Raw genomic sequence first — 21,173 nt, 5'->3', positions numbered from 1 at the left:
TTTTGACTATGGTGGGAAATACAAATGGCCCTATCTGTGGTCAGCCCAGAAGTGTTGAGATAGCAGGGATAGTAAAGTTTGAAGATACCTAGTGCTGTTAAAGAAGACAAAGGCAGAGAGTGTCTGAGGCCATGCATACTTTTATTGAATGCAAAAAAGAAAACATGTTACTTCAGCAATGTCTGATCGGTGGCATCCTTAAAATGAGATGCCACATTGTGTCCTGAAGGGCAAAAAGTATCCCACACAGCACACTGTACAACATTCCACAGTGCCCAAGCTATGAAACAGCCATTCACCTCGACCTTAAACAGCCAAATACCACAAATGCAACAGCTGGTCAACAAGAATACCCTTCTAAAACATAAAAAAAAACTTTGTTTCAATACTGTATACATTTTTCCAAAACACATACAACATTGCTTTTGGCAATACCATAAACATACTTGAGCATGAGAGCACCAGTGTGTGTGTGCGTACCGGTATGTTTGTGTGTGTATGTTTGCAAAGTAAAATGTTCAAATCTATCATGTCCATATGATGACCTCAAGGAACCTGTTGAAAACACAAGGTGTACAAAGAGAAGAGAAAGGCGAACATGACACAAAAACAAGCCTCTACCCGTATAAGTTATCCAAATTCTGCCCTCAGTCAATCAATACAGAGGGTGCTACTAGGTCTTACTGCTTCATGAATAGATGAGAATTAAATAATCAATAGTTAAAAAAAAATAGGTTGGCTGATGGAAGAATGTTGAGAGAATTTCATGGGATTTGCCCATCTAACAGGGTGGGCAATGACAAAAACACCAGTAAGCCTTTTAGTTTATGACATATCTTACTGATGTAAGGGTCTACAGGCAAGCAACTTGAGGACTGGGGTTGTTCAGTTCAATCAATCATTGAGCTTATATACGGGAAAAAAACACAGTCCTAAAAGCAGGAATCTTTCAGGAGCACATAGTTCTGGTAGGCTACAAACAACCATAAATAAATGAACTGGAAATCAGAGATAGCCGCCACATATTACACTTGGAAAAAAAATAAACCATGTAAATAAATTACACAATACTATTTAGGTTAGATTATTACATCCCATTGTTTTTCTACTTAAAAAAATTATGTCCACTATTATGACTCATTAAAGCATGAATTCATAATTTCTGTTCTCCATTTCATAATTTATGTGTAACACATGATAACATTTTTGAACTGTGCATGGCTACGGTATACCATGGCTGACACCTTCATTTTGATTATTTCCAGTTAGAGGAAATAAGAACAAATACAAATTTAACTGCAGTTTGTCCAGTCACATACCTACTGTGAGCAAGTGCCAAAAATCAAAACCTTTATTAAAGTACACATTAAATATAGGAAATCATCATAATGACATTCACAACACAGACATTGCCATCTCTGTATGTCCATCGGATGTCCCATATCTGCTCCATTTTAAAAGTCATGATAGACCTGCTGAGATGGCAAACAAAAAATAAAAAGCCTCACCAGTGTCCAAAAATTATCTCAAATAATCTTTACAATCTTTTCAGTACACTCACACAATAAAAAAAACAAAAAACAAACGTAACTAAAACAAGCATAAGGCCACACATGTTTACAGATATGCGAAGGACAGTTTACACAGATGACATTCAGTGCTTCAGTGTTCTAAATAAAAACAATTCAGTATCCACCCTTCTGTCATTTTTTTTGTTGTTGTTTGTTTTTGGCACATACGAAAAAGAAAACATAAATACAGTACACACACGTGCTGTAATCAAATTACTCAAAAGTCAAACAATCTTGTTCTAAACACGTTAGTGATTCATTTACAACTAAGGTGTTTTACATTCCAGTTGTGCATATTAGAAACCGGTTTCTATGTTCTGCTGGAACCTTGCAGAAATAGAAAAGAAAGCTTAAACAGAATCAGAAGAGATATTTTTTTTACAGAAACAGTACAGGTATAGCAAGTGCCACCGTGAGCTGTGTGGTATGTACAGTGAAGTGCAAAATGGACGGCAAACATTCAATGAAAAGAAAAGGAAGAAGAGAGTGAAAAAGGATGTGACAGGAGATATACTGTACTAGGACTTGGCAGGCACAGCTTTTTTGGGCGTTCCAGGCTTCTTGGTCTGCCATAAGTGGCCATGGATGGTGATCGCGTCCACACTGGCGGACATAGTCTTTGCGGGTATTTGGCTGAACTGTTTCCTGTCAGAGTTGTACTTGTACAAGTACTCAATCATTTTGGGGGAGATGCTCTTTGGGCCTACGCCTGCTAGCTTGGTGCTCTCCTCGGCTTCAGGGCAGTACGTATACAGAGACCGGAACTGGCAGCCAGTGTCTCGAAATAGAACCAGGAAATTGGTGGCCCCTGATTTTTCCATTTCCTGCAAGCAGAAAAAAAGCATGAAAAATAAATAAGAAACAAAAATACAAGAAAGGTGAATAATGTAAACAATAACAGTAGAAACATGTTTCTTTTAGGAAGTCTGTTACCTCTAGAATCTTGTTCTTCTGAGCCTCATTGACTTTTCCGGCCATACAGCAGTGAGAGAGAGCATTCTGGATGATATGCTTGTTGGACTTTGCACTGGGTTCTTTGTACAGTTTTGGACCTATGAGAAGAGAGTACATATGAATTTATGGATTTTATGAACACAAGAAGCAAACACAATGCATTCTCAATTCAAAATCAAATTAGGTCCAAGGTATTGACGACTGAGCTTTGTGAATTGTACTGTGATGATCTACGTCTAGCTGTCACATGGTCTGAACCTGAGAACAGAGCGTGGGCTGTGTGACAGCTGAAAGGAGGGCTTTGATCCCAGAGTCATGCACACTTACCAGTGTACTCAGTGTTGGAGGCCACAGAGGAGGTGGTTGAGCCATTCTCCCAGTCCTTCTCTCCATTGCGACTGCTGGATCGGGTGGGAGACAGGCAGCCATCTGCAGAGTCAGGCCTGTGTCATTAAAAAAAAAAAAATACATTCTTGTTTTCAGCACCACATCAGATAATTAGCCCATTAAATCGACTCTCATGCGGGGATGTGATTCTGCCTTTGCTCCAGTTCAATGGAGGGGACATGCACAAAACCAAACATAAACAAATGTGCAACCAAGATGACACTGCAGAGCTGACAGCGACCTGACCGGGTGGTAAAACTTGTGTAGAATCAGCAGAGAAAAGAAAAGGTTGTGCTCACAGCAGCAACAAATATGTGACATGACAGTATGCTTATTTTATGTAACTGGCCATGCTATCTGTCAGGAAGGGAGTCTTTTGTGTTTTAAAAAACAATACAAAAAATGTGAAGAGGAATGTAATTGTTTTCAAAGATGTTTTTAAAAATAAATATTGGGAAGTGTTGGGCCTGTGAGATAATGAAACTAAAATCAAAAATATTAGCCTTTAATGGGGACGTATTTGAAAATCTGAGGGAAAGGAACCTGTTGTACGAAGACCAACCTGGATTTTCTCATTTTGGGAGAGTTCAAAAAGAAGTACAGACTGCCCGATGCTAAACTATAACTTCTGTTATTTTCAGAGAAGGAAGAGAGAAGAGAAAGCATTAGGAAAGAGAGGAGAAATAGAGAGACAGAAAAGAGAGGAAGGGAGGAAGAAAGAAAGGAGGGCCATTCCAGAGAGAAAACGGGACAGAGGAGTAATATGCAAAGGAAACACTGTCAGCATTTGAAAGGAACACAGAGACTACACAAATGTGTATCTTGTAGATAGTGTTACAATTCTAATGATAATATGACAGCTTAGCAAACAGACTGAAATTTGACTCAAAAACAATAATTGTAGGAGAGTCATTAAGGCCAAAGACTTTTTACTCTGGAGTAGCATTTGTAAAACAATACATAGAGCAAGATATTTCATCTGAATATGACAGCCTCACCTGCCAGTGCGTTTGTCCGATGCCACGTTGTCGTCACCCAGATTAAGGGATGCCAGAGACAGGCTGGAGACTGAAAAAACACGAGGTCGTGAACCTGGGTGTGGGATACAAAACCAGCACGAAAGGAGACCAACGTTACACAAGACACACAGAAACGAGCCTGTCCAAGGCTGTTTGTTTACACCTGTTCACAGCTCCCAGTGGCATTACTAATGCGTCAACACTTTCTTCTGCTGTGCAACTGCCCTGATGCACATACAGGTATCAGGAGACCTCCAGCACCAACATGGCTGGTCTGTGAACTCCTCCAACAAATAACCATTAGGTCACTAGTAGCAGCAAATTGAAATTTGGAAAGATTGATTTAGTGAAAGGGTAAGTAAGGTCAGTTAGGGTCAGGAAAAGTACACGGAAAAAGATTCTACAGATAAGTAGAGCAGGAGAGTGTTAGAAGCAGTGAGCACTAGACCCTGGTTAATCCCATTTGGGCGGGCAGCCAATGGAGAATAGAAATGTAGGAGGGAGAAGTGAAGGAGCTGCAGAGCTCTAGTTAGCAGGTGGAAACAAAGGTTAGCCAGCGCCGGGGAAGGGCAGAGAGGCAGAGGACAGGCTCGCTAGGGGGGCCTCCACAGGCTGCTGTGGAGGGGAGTTCTACCTGCTGCGGCCCTGATGGGGGTGCGGGGGGAGTCCAGGATGTCCCTGTGCATGGACTTGGGCCGTGGCCTCCGCTGTTTGGTGCTAGGCGTCCGGGGCTTTATGACGGTGTCCATGTCCTCCATGAGTTTCAGCTGCTTCCGCCGCATGTACTCCTGCTTGATGAACTCCCGGCGAGCCTTCTCCTCCTCTTTCTTCATGCGGTCCTCCTCAGCTTTCAGCCTGTGGAGAGACAACAGGAGCAACCGAGGGAAAGAGACAGGCATAGAGAGAATGAGAATGAGCGAGGGTCTCTAAATGACCTCCATGGCATTGATAGTATGCCCTGCTTTGTGTGTGGTAGTCTGCCAATACCGCTCATGTGCACCCGAATATTCTTCAAATGGGTTCTCAGAAACTGCTGCAAGTGAATAAAACAGCTAGCTTGCTTGACATTAGAAATCTATGGACACACACCAGCTGTATTGGAATTTCAATGCCAGGTTACTGTCCACCAGGAAATGGTAATTATTGTGACAGCACTCCAGAGTGTACCCCCCCCCCCCCCACCCCCCATGTGTATTCATGCCACAGCTGTACCTGGCCTCCCCCTTCTTCTGCTCCAGTTCGACCTCCTGCTGCTGCTTTTTCTGCTGGTTCTCTCGCTCCCTTTTCAGCCTCTTTTCCAGCAGTGCTGCTCTCTTCAGAGCCATGTCCGTCTCCCCTTTCAGGTCATCCTGAGGAGGCAGCAAACAAGGCATGAGGCATAAGCTAAGGATATATACTACGCTAAAGATATCACTTGGACATCATTTATTGATGAACACTCCATCACTATCAACCCACATGTGCATATTTCTAAATTATTGATTTGCCCCACTTTTCTGACCTACATTATACTGCGTAAATAACTCACTGACTCACACACGCACACCCTCAGTCACACACACACACACACACAGTACACCTAGTCATGATAAATACTGGATGTTGCCAATGTGAAGGGGGTTACGAAAACAGGCAACAGCTCTTACTTAGCTTTATTGAGGCATAAACTGAACTGTTTCTGTGGTTCTTGGGTCTGTGGACTATATTCATACTGGAGATAAATATGTAGAACACATTCGTACCTTGAAGAAAAATCCACGGCACGTCTTCTGGTCGTCATCGAGGCCCTCAGCCATGGCTCCCTGCTCACCGCTCTCCTCCAGCACAGACCCATCGAGAGGCTTCAGCACGGAGAGGGGGACCTCGATCAGGTTCTTGTTGCTCTGGTTCAGGAAATCAGCAGGGGCCTCTGTGGGGGTGACGATCACCTTCTCCGTGACGGTCTGAGTCAACACCTCTGACACCTTTGACTCCACCGCAGGCTTGATCTTACGGCCAGGCTTCTCTCTCGACTCTGTCGAGCTTTGCCGCTCCACCTTCGTCTTGCTCACTTGCTCCTTTTCTCCTCCTTCTTCTGTGCTCCTTTCTCCGATAGTTGTTTTGTTGGTGCTAAGTTGCGCGTCTTTGGTGGGAAACGTCAGGATCTCCAGGGCACCGATGCTGATGCCTTCAGTCATCCCGTCAGGAGACAGAAGCTCGGAGTCGGAAAGGGCCTCTTTGTCTCCAGATTTAGCTCTGCGCTGCTTCTTCCTGCTCTCGCCCATGTAGACAAAGCAGCTGGGCTCAGGCTGGCTGGGGGAGAAACGTCGCAGGCGTGGAATGCTATCAACAGACTGCGGCGCCGTGAGGACTCGACTGAAAGGGGCGATCTTGAGCTCGTTGGGCCTGGGCGCCCTGGTGGTTTTGGAGTGGAAGGAGGCCGACTTGCGCTTGATACTGGTGGGGGAGCGGTGCGCAGAGCGCGGGGAGTCGGCGGGCGATGGGGAACCGGATGATCGGGCTGCTGAGCTGGTGCGCCCCTGTTGCTGGGAAGAATGGGCGATGACCCAGGATTGCTGCTCACGCATCTGCATGATGACCTCTTGCTGCTGGGCCAGTCGCTGCATCTCTGTCTGCAGGAAGTTGAGCGAGGAGTTCAGCTTGTCGATGGAGTGTGTGTACTCCAGCAGGTCTGCCTCGGTCACTCCCTCCTCTCCTCCAGGAGACTTGAGAGGCTGCTGGGCCTTGAGGATGCCATCGCTGCCACCACCCGCGACGGCTGCCTTGCCGTCCTCGGCTTCCTCCCTCATTGGCGAGGGCGTCTCGTCGCCCTTCCGCCGCACCATGCTGAGGAACGCGCTGCGGCCCACCTTCTGCCGGTGGCGGGTGAAAGCGGCCTCCACCTTCTTCTTCTGGGCCTCGATGGCGCGCCTCTTCTCCTCCAAACGCATGCGCAGCTGCACCATCTCTGCTGCCATGGCCTGAGCGGGGTCTCGAGGGGCCAGTTTGTGGACAGGGCTCTCCTCGGGCGTGGGGGCCCAGGAAACAGAGTGGGGGATAGTGACATCCGATCCATCAGGGGCATTAATTGGAGATTCCAAGCTTCCCCCAACCTTGCCCTCAGGCTGACAGATCTTGCGGAATTTTTGCTCGGCGAAGCTGGTCATCTTCAAGCTGGAGGCGAGGCATGAGGGAGTCCCGCCACTGCCAGGGGATTTCCCACTGAGGTTGCTGGGGCACGGGCTGGTGGAGCCCTGGCTTTGGCTGGCACGCATCTCGTAGTCCTGGTCCATCTCCAGGTCCATGCTGACGGTGTAGTCCTTCAGGGAGGAGTCCTCGTCCAGGGTCTCCTGAATGTCTTCTGTCCGGACGTGGATGCCAGTGTCCACCTCGGTGGTGTCGGTGCTTGCGGCACCCTTGGACGAAACAGATTCTAGGTCGCCCTCTTCTGCCACAGCTTTAGAGTCCAGGTCGACCCGGCTCTGGAGGTGGAGGAAGAAGCCCTGGTTGGTGCCTTCGGCCTGGGGGCCACGCTGCTGCTGTTTCTGGGAGTTGTGGATGATCTCCAGAGCTTCCTCTATGCTTGGAGTGGCCATGCCATTCCCATGGCCATCTGATGAAAGTCCATTAGAGGAAGAAAGATGCATTCTGGGATGTGGGGCCCTCTGTCTCCTGTCAGGTTCCATGCCAGCCAGGCTGTCTGGACAGCCCTCCTCCTCGATGCCCATACTTGTACCGTTGACGGGCTGAAAGGAGAGGTTCCTCTTCATGCCCCGGGGCATCTGGTGGACCTTGAAGCCCAGTCCCTCGCTGCTGGCTGATCTGGTCATGCCTCTGCTGGGCACCGAAGGCATCTCATCTTTATCGAAGGGGATGTCAAAAGAAACCCCATGTACCGCCGCCCTAAGAAATACGGAACAGTAAAACACAAACAGTCATTCGATGTGGAAAATACAGCCTTAGCAATAATACTGTGGTCATCTAATTTACAACACCATTTAGGACCACGCTGCTCTGTATGTACCAGGATGTTGAGGGCTAATGTTGTGTTGCTGTGATCACCTTTTCTCTTTAGGCCAGGTCCCAAGGCATCCATCCACAAAGGACATGGAGGTGGAGCGCTTTATCTCGCCTGGGGGACAACGCAAACATTGGTCAAGTATATCCTAGAGAGTTCACAGGGCATTCATCTGTGAAACGAGAGAAGTTGAAACCTCCTATGACAAAGAAATAAGCTTACCTGAATTTGATGTTCTTGGCTGAGGTCTGAGAGGCAGACTAGGGGTAAAACAATAAATATGGGGTTTTACAAAACATCAGGAAACTAAAATAAATGAAAAGAAGCAGTAAAATATAGGATTTTTCATAATGGCATTTGAACTGGGAAACACTAAAAAAAACTAAACAAAGAAGACACATTTTATTAAGTGACCCAGCAACAAATCTATTACATTTATACAATTTCACATCCTTTCTCCATGTGTTCCCTATTTATTGTTTTAATGTTTTAAATGCATTTAGTGCCAAAGCCATAGCAGTAATGGATAAAGAAAAGGAGGTGAAGGTGTAGGAGACTGTGGGAGACCTGGGCCTGTCCGGGCTGGGAGGTTTCTCCATGAAGCTTCTCTTGGTGGCATTAGAGATGGGCATGGAGGGCAACTTCTTCAATGACGGAGCTGGCTCTGGAGCAGCAAAGAGAGAAAAAACCCATGAGGCTTCACAGCCAAAGTAGAAATATCAACCTGTAGTTCCGTCATACTTTGCTTTGTTACCTTCAGCATCCAAAACTCGTGGTTGTACGAAAGATGGCTTCACCACTTCAAACCACCGGAACAGCTCTGCCATAAACACTAAGTAGTTATTCTGTAATAAAGACAGACATGTCATGCGTTAAGAAATACATTAAAACAGTGGTCACGCACGCACGCACGCACACACACACACACAGGAATAAGCTCCAGATATGGGACCTGCAATGTCTGTCTACTTCCACAAGATGTCTCTACAACCAACAAGACACGTGCATGAAGAAACACCATACTTTTCATCATTTACTGGACCAGGTGGATTCCTCTTTTACAAAGGCATAATGTGGTACATCATGTACAAATACATACTGTGTACACATATGTGCATGTACGCTGAATAGAAGCTGTATGCTTAATTACTAAATGTTGTCTATAGTCCTATATAAGGGTATAATGTGTTTTCTTACACCATGAATGTACATTAACATATACTGGTAAATATATATGGCTCTACTCCTTCCTTGGAAAAATTAAGCCTATAAAACTGAAAATTAAAAATGTTTAGGAGATGTTGCACACGTGGCACACAGACACACATAACCACGCATGCAGACACAAAGAAAAATGAAAAAAAAAAAAGCCTCATGTCAGCAACGTTTCTGTTCACCAGGTTGAATGAGAACGCTGAGGAATATCAGCAGATTCAGGCAGGGATTCACAGAAAGAGCAGTCGCTGCAGTTTTCATTTGACACACCGAGCCTCCTTTGTTAGGTAGCCCCCAAGATTTACAGCAGGCTATTCCATGCCCTTCACAGACTGCCCCCTCCACTACACAAAGTCACACTCTCCTCTGTACAATAATCTGCTGCGGTTGGCACACTACACCACAGTCATTGAACCAGTTCATTAGCATAACTGAAACCAAAACCTCAAATTGAAACACAACACCGACCAATCAGACATAGTGTACAACTTAAAAAAAAAAAAACTCAGTTCAATTATTTCACGGGGTGCCATGTCTCCTAAATTAGACCAAAACATAATCAATAAACTCATTTCTGCAGTGGCAGATTCGTGTGTCTACAATGGACATCAAAATGACAGCTCACCTTACCCCGCGTGGCAATCCATGGATAGGACGAGCCAGAATGGGCACTTGCCCAGATGGCGTGGCGCGAAACACACTCTCCCCTCCATCTGTCTGCCCACTGACTTGCAACGCTGGGAGCAAAGCTATTATTGATGTGCCGCGCAGCTTTCACAACACCACATGGCCACCTCGTGGGGTGACTTCATGGAGGGGGGGGAGCGGAATTTAACTGGACCCTCCTTCTTCAGGAGATCAGGCTGACTACTGCCATTCACACAATACACCCATTAGCTAATCCTTTTATGGACCACAGCAGCGAAGGCAGCACCACCCATTCAAATGGGCTCTTCCACACTCTCAGTCACTCACACGGCCACTGATGTCATTAATCACTTCAGCCCGGCAGGCTGATTAGGGTCTTATGCTCTTAGGTCAGACAGCCCTCAATGGGAGGGGGGGGGTTAAGGCCAAACACCAGCCTGGCTTCAAGACTGGCCATCGAATGCTAAGCCTGTTAGGAAGGAAACCAAGGACGATTCCAGTGAAGCAAAAGGTGACCATCTTCGCACAGTAGACACACAAGGTGATCTGCTGTATTAAAATATCTGCTATCTGCACATATCATCGTGGCTCTAAACAGCTCCTGATTAAATGCGCACACAGGGGAGGAGGTGCCAGACGAAAGGATGAGGTGCAGAGGCGGCCAATAAAAATAAGCAGTGGCAAGCCATATCTTTTGCTAGCATTGAAACACACCGCTGCCTCCACTCCACTGCAGACTAGGGGTGGGGGCAGGGGGAGGTAGAGAGATAGAGAGACAAAAATCATCCCCCCATCCACTGCTCAACTGAGTGGTATGTCTCTGAGTGCCATGCTTAGTGCCATGCATTACAATGATTATCACTGAAACCCCATGGAACCTCTCGTATTCAGGCAAAGTGAGGAAGGCGCATGAGTGTGTCTGCATGCATGTGGAAAAAGGCAAGACACTGGATGAAAGAGTGTGAGAGAGATACAGACAAACACATGGAAAGAAGAGAAAAAAGAGAGATATCACAGTGTGTAACAATATAGGCCGACATATTATATATATGTATATATATATATATATATATATATATATATATATATATATATATATGTAGGAGTTGTATATATAGAGTGAGCTATGTAAAGCTCCCCAGAGGAGATAGGTCTCTTGAGTGCCTCTACCTACACTCAGACACATCTCCATAATGAAAGCCATTAAACTAATGGAGACTGGGGTACCAGATCCAAGGAAACTGGGTCAAGGTTGCAGCTTTGGATTTCTGTCATTACACGTTGCTCACACACACTAACACACACACACACACACACACACAAACACATTCACAGACTGCTTGCCTCTGCCTTTGCCAATCTAATTCGCTTGGGGTTCTCTTACAAGCGAACCAAAATGGGGCTTATAGCATTTGAAATAATAACCGGACGTATTTAAACCATTATTAAACCACATACATTTTTGCCAAGGAAGGAGCTTGTGCTATCATTAGTGGAATTAGTGGCCACACACAAAAAACCTATAAAATGCATGAACAAACTGCACTGGAACAGTAAAGAGTCCTCAGGATTACTGGAGGAAAACTATTAATGAACTAAGTACTACATAGGAACGAAATTAGTGACATAAGTGCGTATTTGCCAACAATTCCTCTGCAGATCCCCTCTGACCTGTGTGACCCAGTGGGAACAACCAGCACTGAGCCAGGAGAGCAGGTTGAGGAAACACTGCAGTCTGAGTCTGAGCTGCTTCAAGGCAATATCCAGTAACAGGCTCTGAGTACAGCATTCATCACACTCCTCAGAGTTGTGACTGATTCAGGCTAGAGCGTGTGAGGAAGGGCGAATTGTCCCAGCTGCTGAGGCTGATACCAGCGGTGGCGCTGACCTTCCCCTGAACCACTCACTCCCTGTACGTAGCGGGTGGAGTACAGACGTCCAGCCGAACTGACAGCAGAAGCCAAGTCCGATTTGCATCGGGAGCAACTAGCTGAGCGAAGCGTCACGCTGTCTGTAGTGCGCAGAAAAGCAGACCTGTCAGCGTGCTGAGGGATTGTGGGTAAGAGGGATAACTTCCTCCTGGAGGTCGAGACCTCATCGGGGAGTCTGCCTGACACAAGAGGAAGAGTCCTGTTACGGCTAGGCACGCTGAGTAGGACTCCAGGGGAGAGCAATGACATTAGCGGTGGTAGCAGTGGTTGTGTACTGCAGCTAAGCAGTCACAGTGCTTTCTCAGACAAAGCTGAGCTAACATGGAGCTATGGTGTGCTTTGCAGAAAAGTGAAAGTCTTAAAGTAAAGTCCAAGAAGGATTAAGAAGACTTGGCAAGACTTTGGGGAAAAAAGTCCTTTATGTATGCCCTAAAGGGAACAAGAATGTGGGACATGGATGTTGAACACATACTCAATACCACCAACACCCACTTTTCACCTCTCAAGGACAGAGAGAAATAAGCTGCCTGTTCCTCCCCTCTGCATCATCATCAACAACAACAGCAACACAACGACACACTCAAAATAAAAGCTTTGATTAAAGAACATGTGAAAAAGTGAGATATATGAAATAGCGGGTATACACACAGATACTGACAGCATTTAAGTCAATTCGGAGAGATGGAAATGTGAAGCAGAGAGAGAGAGAGAGAGAGAGAGAGAGAGAGAGAGAGAGAGAAAAAAAGAGAGAGAGAGAGAGAGAGAAAGAGAGAGAGAGAGAGAGCGAGCAAGCGAGCAAGAGATACACACTCACTCAGCCATCATAAAAAGCAGCATGTCTCAAACAGTATTTTGGAGTCTTCAGAGAGTGTGGCACTGCAATGATTTTTCCACCACCAGTTCTACCAAAACACATTACCCAACCAATCTGGCACAGGACCAGAACCAGAACCACAGCCTGACCTGACAGGTCTTGTTTGAGAGCAGTATGGCAACCAACCGGCACAGAAAAATATTCCACCGCTGTTCGGTCCAAACCCATAAAATGGAGAATGTAGCCAAGGAACTTGGTTCCTGTGATGTGGGTGAAGTCAAACTGAACCTATGAACCAACTGAATCAGCCAACAAAAAACCTCCAAGAGGGCTCACTTTTCACTGCAGGACAGCAGAAATTTGAGGGAGGCAACAGACTAGTATTTTACACATCAGTGTGGTACAGAGAGGAATTCAGAAACGCGTCAGTCTGCTGACCACTGATCAATCCACTGTGTATGCAGTAAAACAAACACAAATCAGTTGCTGTTCCAGATGCTTTAGTTTCCACAAGCCAGCCCTTGAGAAACTTATAGTTAAATTCATCTCCATTTTAGTCAGAAGACAACAAATACTGCAACGGGCTACAACAGCAATAGTCTTGTCTGAAAATAACTGCATTTGATTGTAATTCTGATAGCTTCCTGTCCTTGTGAGAACTGTACAGCTCTCAATTTCAGTATGCACTTGCAGTAGGCACTTTTTCCACTGCAGGAACTCAGGGCACTTCCCAGGTGGCGCAAATGTTTACAGGAACTGCCCCCTAATCTTCCCTTTCAGCCTTTCTGTTTCCATTGCGTTGGAGGAACTACGGACCTACAAATGACGTTGCCTAATATTTTGCTCTTCGATCGAGAAGTCCGAGCACAACAAATTAATTATATGTGTCTCCAGCGGCAGCACCAACATTAGACCGCTAAACCAGAGATTTGTCCAGAGATAAGGTTAGGATTATCTCAAGGTTGACAGTTGAATTTTGCTATAAAGCTGCTGACACCAAGCACAGCCTGGATTTGCATTTCCATGCATACACCAGCTTGTTCTTGCTAGTTTAAAAAAAAATTGGCGATTGTTGATGTCTTACAGTCACGTCACGTGAAACCAATGAGCTTCAACCATCATTTCCAGCGTCACCCAGCAGACTCAGGGCCACACAGAAATACTGACGCTGGAGTAGGTACTTATTTCTCCCCTCAAAACAGCCCGTGTGGAAAACCACAATTCCGCTAAATAAAATAGTATACTGAAATGGAAACCCCAGAGGATTCATGTTTCCTTCGCTTAAGGTACCATCAGAAACAAGTGTTCTTATCAAGAGGTGCGCTTTTTGCTCTTTGCTTTTACTCTGCTTGGACACAAGAATCCGGTGTACATATCAGTGCCCGTCACCAAATACTGTTAAAGAGCATTCATCTCTGTAAACAGCCAGGACTTACTTTGAAGGATGATGAGGCATAGAGCATGTCCTCCAGGCTGAAGTGGCAGCAGCTATTCAGGTTCTCCTTGCAGAACTCCTGGACGAGCTGGAGGTTGTAGAGGCTGTCCGCCAGGGACATGGTCTCCTTCAGGCAGATGTCTTCATGCCACAGGTTGCACATGACAAACAGGCACGAGACGCAGTATTACAGGGAGGGGAAGAAAAAAAAAGAAGAGAAACCGCTCCGTCAAATCCCTGCCCCAAACTCGTGCTGACTGTTTACCTTTGAAAGAGGACGGCCCTATTTCAACCCTTCTTTCGGCTGGGCAAGAGCCAATCACGACACTGATGACTTAATGTAGTTATTTAAATACCACAGTGATTTGTATGTGAGACAACAAGGGCTCTGTCAGTTTAACAAAATGATCTTGTTTGTTTACTCTACAGGGCTTTAAATAGTAGAGGCATGATGCCATGCTTATCAGGCCAATCTAGCAGCCCTTCATCATTGTCACTAATGGGATTTGGTGTGAGTAAATTAGGAGGGGCACGCTAGGGTCTAAAGAAGGCCATTATGTCATGATGGGGGCGTGGGGGGGGGGGGGGGGGGGTAAATGCATGAATGTTAGAGCAGGGTATAGAATAATTATTTATTGAGGTATCATTAGACATCACTGAATAGTTGTAGATGGACATGTGACACAATTGTTAGGCTACTCATTGCTGTCCCATCCTTGGCCAGCATGTGTATCCAGGCCTGGCGATCTAGCCTACTGCATATGAACAGTGAAGGGTGAGCGTGTGGTGTGATACCTTCCAATTTGACGATATCTGGACAGTAGAAGTGCAGCAGTGCAGCCAGGGCGCAGCCATCTGTGCTGTCCTTCAGCAGGTTGTCCACTGGGGGGATCCACGGCACTGTCTTGGGCAAGACCTGCTCCTTCCTGTACCTCGCCTGGGGTTAAAAAAAGGGCAAAATGGTATTTTGGCACACACACACACACACAAACGTGTAAACTCAAAACAAACTTAATACTGCACACTCACATTCAACTGAACATTCACATTCATAGATGCCCACATACCCAGACGCACAAACACGCAAACACAAACAAATACAAAACAAAACAAAAGCAATAAACAACACTACAGTTTGACTTGAGCTGTAACTACAGAGTAGAATGAGGAGAATCTAGTGCTACAGGCTACAAAATGAAACTATCACACAACGCCACAGTGCACTATGAAATCTTAATCTACCATGACAGAAACTATGGGCCGTGCTCTGGGAAACGTACCACATAATGAAATAGACAGAAAGCGCAATAAGCAGAGAAATCATGGTCAACCACAGCTTTACGATTAAGAGGATGGAATCACAGACAATGAGTCGTCAGGGAAATGGGAGACGGGCACACATGAAAGGAGAGATGAAAGACAAAAAAATTAAGCTGGTCAGCAGACTTACAGGAACCAGTTTCCAATACCATTTGGTTGGAGACTTCAGCAGACCCAAAGAAACAAGAAAGCAGGATGAGAGACAGTAGTGAGTATTGTGAAAAGAGGAGGCTAATCCCATCAGCAGGGGGAGGCCACTCTCATTGATGCAATCAGCTTTATTTGATGTCAAACAAAAATTATCATGACTTATCCAGGGAGGACAGGTACACGTCTCTATGGAAACTCAATAACAAGAATGTCTGTTATAAAATCTGTTAAAAAATCACATTGAAAACTAAAACACCATGCGGGAACATCTCGGTCCCTGTAAGCACAGCTGAGGCCACGGGGAAGCAGAGACATATTTCCCCCATGATGGTTCTGGATGGTTCAGTAGTGCTCCTTCAGAGGCTGTGATTGCTATTTGATTGTGCTCACAGCTCGGGGGTGTCTATGGGCAAAACCAATTAGGAAGGATTGCAGAGATATCTCAAGGCATAAACTGAAATTAAACAGAATTCAAATGATGCCAGATAGAGGTGGGAATAAAACAATACAGTGAGGTTTTGCGATATTTTTCGGCACAATATTATATAATATATGGGAGATAACATAATATATGGGAGAAATAAATCTCAATGTATCGCAGAATGAAATGACAATACTGTATTGTAAAATTTAAAGAATCGCAATACTATCCTATTGTGGCCCAAATATCGTGATAATATTGTATTGTTGCCTCTTCGGCGGTCTCCATCCCCTCATGCTAGACTGGTATTTCAAGGAAGATATCATTGGCCATGAAATAACAGTTTAGAGAGTTTTGCAGACTTTCTTAGTTTGTTTGACAATTTATGTACCCATCTAATAGCAAAAACAGAATTGTACTATTAGGAGACATGAATTCACAGGTCTGATATTCTGTCTATGCACCTGACAACATTACCGGACTCCATAAAACTAATCTTGACAGCTGATTTGAAAGCTTCCTCTGTCAGTGCAGGAAAGCATTTCTGTTAACCCTTCATAAAAAGCATCAATCAAAAAATCTGCTGCATGACTGTGCACCTCTGCATCCTAATCTGCTGGAATTCTGCATCTGCTCCAATTGCATCCGTAGACAAGACCGCCCAAACGAGCCACGGTAATCACTGGCGGCATTAAAATCTCACAAAGCGGCTGTGATTACCTCCTGAACACGCCTGAAATCTGAAGAGATTTCTCCTCCACCCCTCCTGGAGGGGGTGGGCTCACAGCAGGTGGGAGTCAGAGACCTGAGCGCTCGAGCGCCACGTCAGCGAGAGGAGATGAGACGCCAGGACATCGGCAGCTGCGGAGGCGTCATGGCAACGGTGGAATAAAAGAACGTGACTCCGCGTGAGGGGATGAGGTCTACTTAACCTCGTGCCACTAAAATTACCCCACTCTCCCCCCGCCCCTAGACGGGTGAATACAGAAAAGCCTGCAGCACTTGAGGCTCAGAGTGGGATGCTTGTGGCACAGGCAGAGCTCAGATGCCATTTTGGATGAGGGGGATGAGGAGCGGTTTAGTGCCACCGTGCCACAACCATGCTCTCCATGTTTGTGGAGAGGTGCACTCAGTATAATGTCTATCTCATTTTGGAAATTGCGGAAACAGGCCCGACATTTCCGTTTATGTCGCTTGTGCTGGTGTCGTCCTTCTGGAAATGAGAGAGGTACAGATCTGGGCCAGACAGACAGACAGACAGACAGACAGACAGTCATCCAATAAGGCAAATCACTTCAGCCGGTCAGACAGCTCTGACACCCCCTTGTGTGTGAGGACTTCCCTAAATTCTCAGAGATTTAACGGCCTTTCAATCTGCTGCTCTTGTCATTTCTAGACCCCAGAAGAAATGACAAGCTTCCAGAGTAAATGCCTCCAATTCGTCTGCTTGCGGATTTGTGCCGAGTTTAAAAGGATTACTTCCTGTGGCCTGAATTCGCATTTAAAGTGACGTGACCGCGAGTGTCTGGGCTATACTTTTGTGTGTGGTTGTAGTGTTGGTGGCGTCGCTCTTAGCCCCTCTGTATTTTGATGACATCAGCACATCTGTGTGCTCAAAGTACCCGTCAAAGCACACCGTGAAAAACAAACCTGATTCTATTTCAGCTGGATGCAACCACAGCAGTGCTCTCTGTGATTGAGGCGCAGAATCTTTTCTTACTTCAAGGCTGGTTTGGAATCAGAGCCCGTGTTGACATAAGGGGGGGTCAGGCTGTGACTCCACAGTGAAGCCACTCACAGTGTTTGTTACTGTAACACTGCAGGCAGCCTTCCCTTGTCAGTTTCCAGCTTCGCCTCCTTCATCATCAGTGCAGGCAAGTGCTGTCCCTTCCCTTCCCTCTCTCCCCCAGACATGATTGGGGGGGATTGGTAAAGATAAATGGGACAGAGATCTACCCCAGCAGACACTGCAGTTTAGCTCAGCTGGAACAGTGCTGTGATTTAAACATGATGTGATTTGCAGCAGCATCAACACACGGCGGCAAAACAGATTAACGGAAGGGGGAGAGAGGAAGAGCGAGAGAAGGAAAAAAAAATAATCACCCAAAACACCAGCAGTACCGAGCACGACCTCATGTAGTGGAGAGGTGTCTGCCAGATAACCGGCCGGGTATTAGTCTGGCTCGAGCTGGCCTCATGTGTGTATATCTGTGTGTCAGCGAGTGTGTGTGTGTGTATTGCCATGTGGGCTCTTTCAGGTGTTGCGTAACGGGCCTGACATTTTTGTTCATGTCGCTGGTGCTTGTGTCGTCCTTCTGAATGCGCGCGAGAGAGAGAGAGACAAAAAAGGGCGGGCCGACTCTGGAGCTGTGCTAAGCATGCACAGCTACCTCTGCACACTGACAACCTGCATTACTGTCAAACAGCAGCCCCAGCGGAAGCCACTGGACAGGGCGGAGCAGTAATACTCCACGCAAACACACACGCACAAACACACACACACACACACACACACATACACATAAATGTCATTAAATTGGATATGAGGGAAAGCACAATTCCCTCTTTCATGTCGAATCATTGAGCAGTTCTGTCACTCATGCACACACACACACAAAAAACAAATACACATACACGGGCACAAACAACCATATCCTGATGTCTTTTGCTTGAAGCAGTCAGTGAGAAAATATGAGAAATACTTCTGTGGGAGTCGAAACAAGAAAATAACTCACTCACTCCACTCACTGTCTATCTCTTTCTGATCAGAGAGAGCAGATGAGGTCTCTGGCACCAGTCCGCTTGTGCGCTGGGCCGCATTGAAGTGGGCTCTGAGTGGGGGGGTTGCTCAGGGCGGTCTGGGGGGGCTAGCGTGTATATGGGAACTGAGAGGTTAGGCCAGGTCACAGAAATAGCCTTGTCTGTTACAGCAGCTTGCTGGTTGGCAAGGGGGTGCTTACAGGTTATCCGGTCCTGTGTGGCTGCACAGAGGTCTGACTGACAGCTCACAACACAAACTGCCCCCGGTTAGTCGATGGTCTTTGCAGTGATATAAGCTGCCCCTGAGACTGCTGTGTCAAAGGAGGGAGTCAGCGCCGCTGGGTTGGAGGGATAGAAACACACCCACACAACCGCTTTAATCCAGGCTAGGACATCAGACTGATATCAGAGTGTCTCTCATCAGGACAGATTCAACACTTAAGCCATGACTCATCATAATGCTCCACGAGAACAGCGACATGCCCGGAGTCATTTCAGTTCCAGAGGACAGTTTGCGCCATGTTGTGTTCACATAGAGCTGCACCTGCCAGCTTACTACTTAAAAAAAAGTATTGACAGTTACCATCGCAACCGTCTCCCTCTCAGCACACACAGTAATTTTAGAGCAGTTTGCAACATGACATTTAAAGTGTTACACAGGTCACACAGATATATGTTTCATGGTTTTGACAATGGGCTTGAACTGTTAGTTCAACTGTTAGTGTTACGTAAGATTGTGTACCCAGCAAACAGCGAGGCAGCAAAGAGCATGAGTTTTGCTTTAGTGTGGCTTATATTTGTTAGTACAGCAAGTATTACCAAATTTTTCAAAAGGACAACTAAATAATTTCAACAAAGTCAATCACACAAAATGCCACAGCAAAGGGCACTCCTGTTGAGGCAAGACCTAAGAAAGGCAACCCTGAAATCAACAACCAGACCTTCAACTAGTTGTCAAGAGAACTACTACCGCTGACTGTATCAGTTGCATTAATCTGAGATTTGACCTAAAGTATCCAACATCGTGAGCATATTCACCCATTAAAATAATTACGTTTTACCCATACCATGGCAGTAGGATAATCATGGTTAGTCAAAGAATATGTTCATACATCCAACTCCACTGATTTTATAGTCAACAAATTGGACACCGCAGTGTTCTTCATGCTTGATTAGGTGTTCTGACTGTAAGTAACCGAGGGGATAGCAGAGGATGGGGGCGCCACTCACCCGTGGACTCCCAGCAGGCTCTGCGCTCTGGTTCTCCCTCCGCCGCTGCTCCTGCATGATGATGTCCTTCAGATACTCGTTCACCTGGGGAACAAGAGAGAGGACCGGGTTTTATTTCACGACATGAGCACAGATACACGTGAGACCCAGTAAGGTCCAGCTCAGGGGTAATTAATGTGGGAGGAATCAATGTTTGCAGTTTTTCCATAACCACCCATTTTCCATTCCATCTTTCTTGTGCAGCATGTGAATTCAGATTGTTAGCCTCTATACTCAATGGAATTAAATCAGGGAAATCAACAAAAGGTTACATTACTATGGCAATTTATATAACTTTATATAACTACCTCAGAGCCAAATTTAACTCTGTTTAAATTAACTGTTTTCATAAAGGGTTCCAAAGCTAATTATACTCCTCCATATTCCTCCATACCTTTCTACTTTATCCATTTAATTTCCTTTGCCTACTGAAAATACATGCAGGTAAAGCGCGTTCAGTGTTTCATTAATCTTCTATTGGAGGCACGGCAAAAAAGTTAGCAAAATGTAATCCCATTAAAATGCGGTGCGGATTTTGCTGCCTGCGGCCAATCAGATTGTTTGTTGTCATCTTAGACGAAAATTGTGTGATAATGGCGTTTAATTTGCTAAAAAAGAACAGCTTGGAGGGCCTTGTAAGGGGCTGTTCTTTTTCCTGGTATGTAAGATATTTCATCCTGGCCTTACTTTAACAGAATGAGAGTTCTGATATAAAGACAAGTGACCGGATAGCTTACTAACTGGCTAGCTACCTTGCTAGTTCAGGCTAATACACCATTTCAAACGCCATCGGCACGCACACACAGAGCGAACAGTTTAGACACATTTCTAAGAGGGCCACATAACAAAGGGACTGCCAGCTGGTAAAGCCAAGAGACCAGTGGAAGTGGAAGTGCAATGACCTTGAAATTAAGTGTTTGTTTTGCAAACATAGAAGAATTGAAGCCGAAGCAAGAAGAATTAGAAATGATTCCTTGAGGGCAAAGACATTGTTGCCAGCTTGCACTGTTGGTGGCGAAGATATGTCATATTGTCATCAATGCTGATTGATTAAAGGTGGTCCAATGGTTTCAAATTTGACCGGGGATCTACACCCATTAAGATGCAACAACTGGGAAAAAATCAAAGACACAAAGGAGCATGGCCATACCACCAGATTAGTGTTACCCTACAGTACGGTGGCATGGTGGTCACTGGCATGTACATATAAATTAGCCATGTTTATTTCATACATTTGCTCCCAAACTAGAAAGATAAATCTTATAATACAGTGGTAACCTGT

General features: G+C 45.6%; 1 protein-coding gene across 7 annotated transcripts in view; it reads right to left on the bottom strand.

The window, feature by feature from the left end:
* Positions 1-122: 122 nt before the first annotated feature.
* camsap2a (calmodulin regulated spectrin-associated protein family, member 2a) overlaps positions 123-21,173 on the bottom strand; it is a 39,871-nt gene continuing 18,820 nt past the window's right edge. The window contains exons 4-19 of one of the 7 annotated variants that reach the window (XM_031575481.2): positions 19,853-19,936; positions 15,422-15,454; positions 14,767-14,908; positions 13,973-14,112; positions 8,683-8,773; positions 8,496-8,592; positions 8,151-8,188; positions 7,973-8,042; positions 5,674-7,813; positions 5,144-5,280; positions 4,566-4,786; positions 3,911-4,004; positions 3,475-3,540; positions 2,853-2,968; positions 2,505-2,623; positions 123-2,395 (exon numbers count right to left, since the gene is read on the bottom strand). In XM_031575481.2, the coding sequence (XP_031431341.1) occupies positions 2,090-2,395; positions 2,505-2,623; positions 2,853-2,968; positions 3,475-3,540; positions 3,911-4,004; positions 4,566-4,786; positions 5,144-5,280; positions 5,674-7,813; positions 7,973-8,042; positions 8,151-8,188; positions 8,496-8,592; positions 8,683-8,773; positions 13,973-14,112; positions 14,767-14,908; positions 15,422-15,454; positions 19,853-19,936 (3,894 nt within the window). In that variant the 3' untranslated portion in view covers positions 123-2,089. The remainder of the gene's footprint in view (positions 2,396-2,504; positions 2,624-2,852; positions 2,969-3,474; positions 3,541-3,910; positions 4,005-4,565; positions 4,787-5,143; positions 5,281-5,673; positions 7,814-7,972; positions 8,043-8,150; positions 8,189-8,495; positions 8,593-8,682; positions 8,774-13,972; positions 14,113-14,766; positions 14,909-15,421; positions 15,455-19,852; positions 19,937-21,173) is intronic. The other 6 variants (XM_031575482.2, XM_031575484.2, XM_031575485.2 and 3 more) reach the window with 6 other exon arrangements.

The sequence above is a fragment of the Clupea harengus genome, chromosome 10, assembly GCF_900700415.2.
Source record: "Clupea harengus chromosome 10, Ch_v2.0.2, whole genome shotgun sequence".
Classification (NCBI taxonomy): Eukaryota; Metazoa; Chordata; class Actinopteri; order Clupeiformes; family Clupeidae; genus Clupea; species Clupea harengus.
The sequence above is the reverse complement of the archived record's forward strand: the minus strand, read 5'-3'. Positions and strand labels throughout refer to the sequence as shown.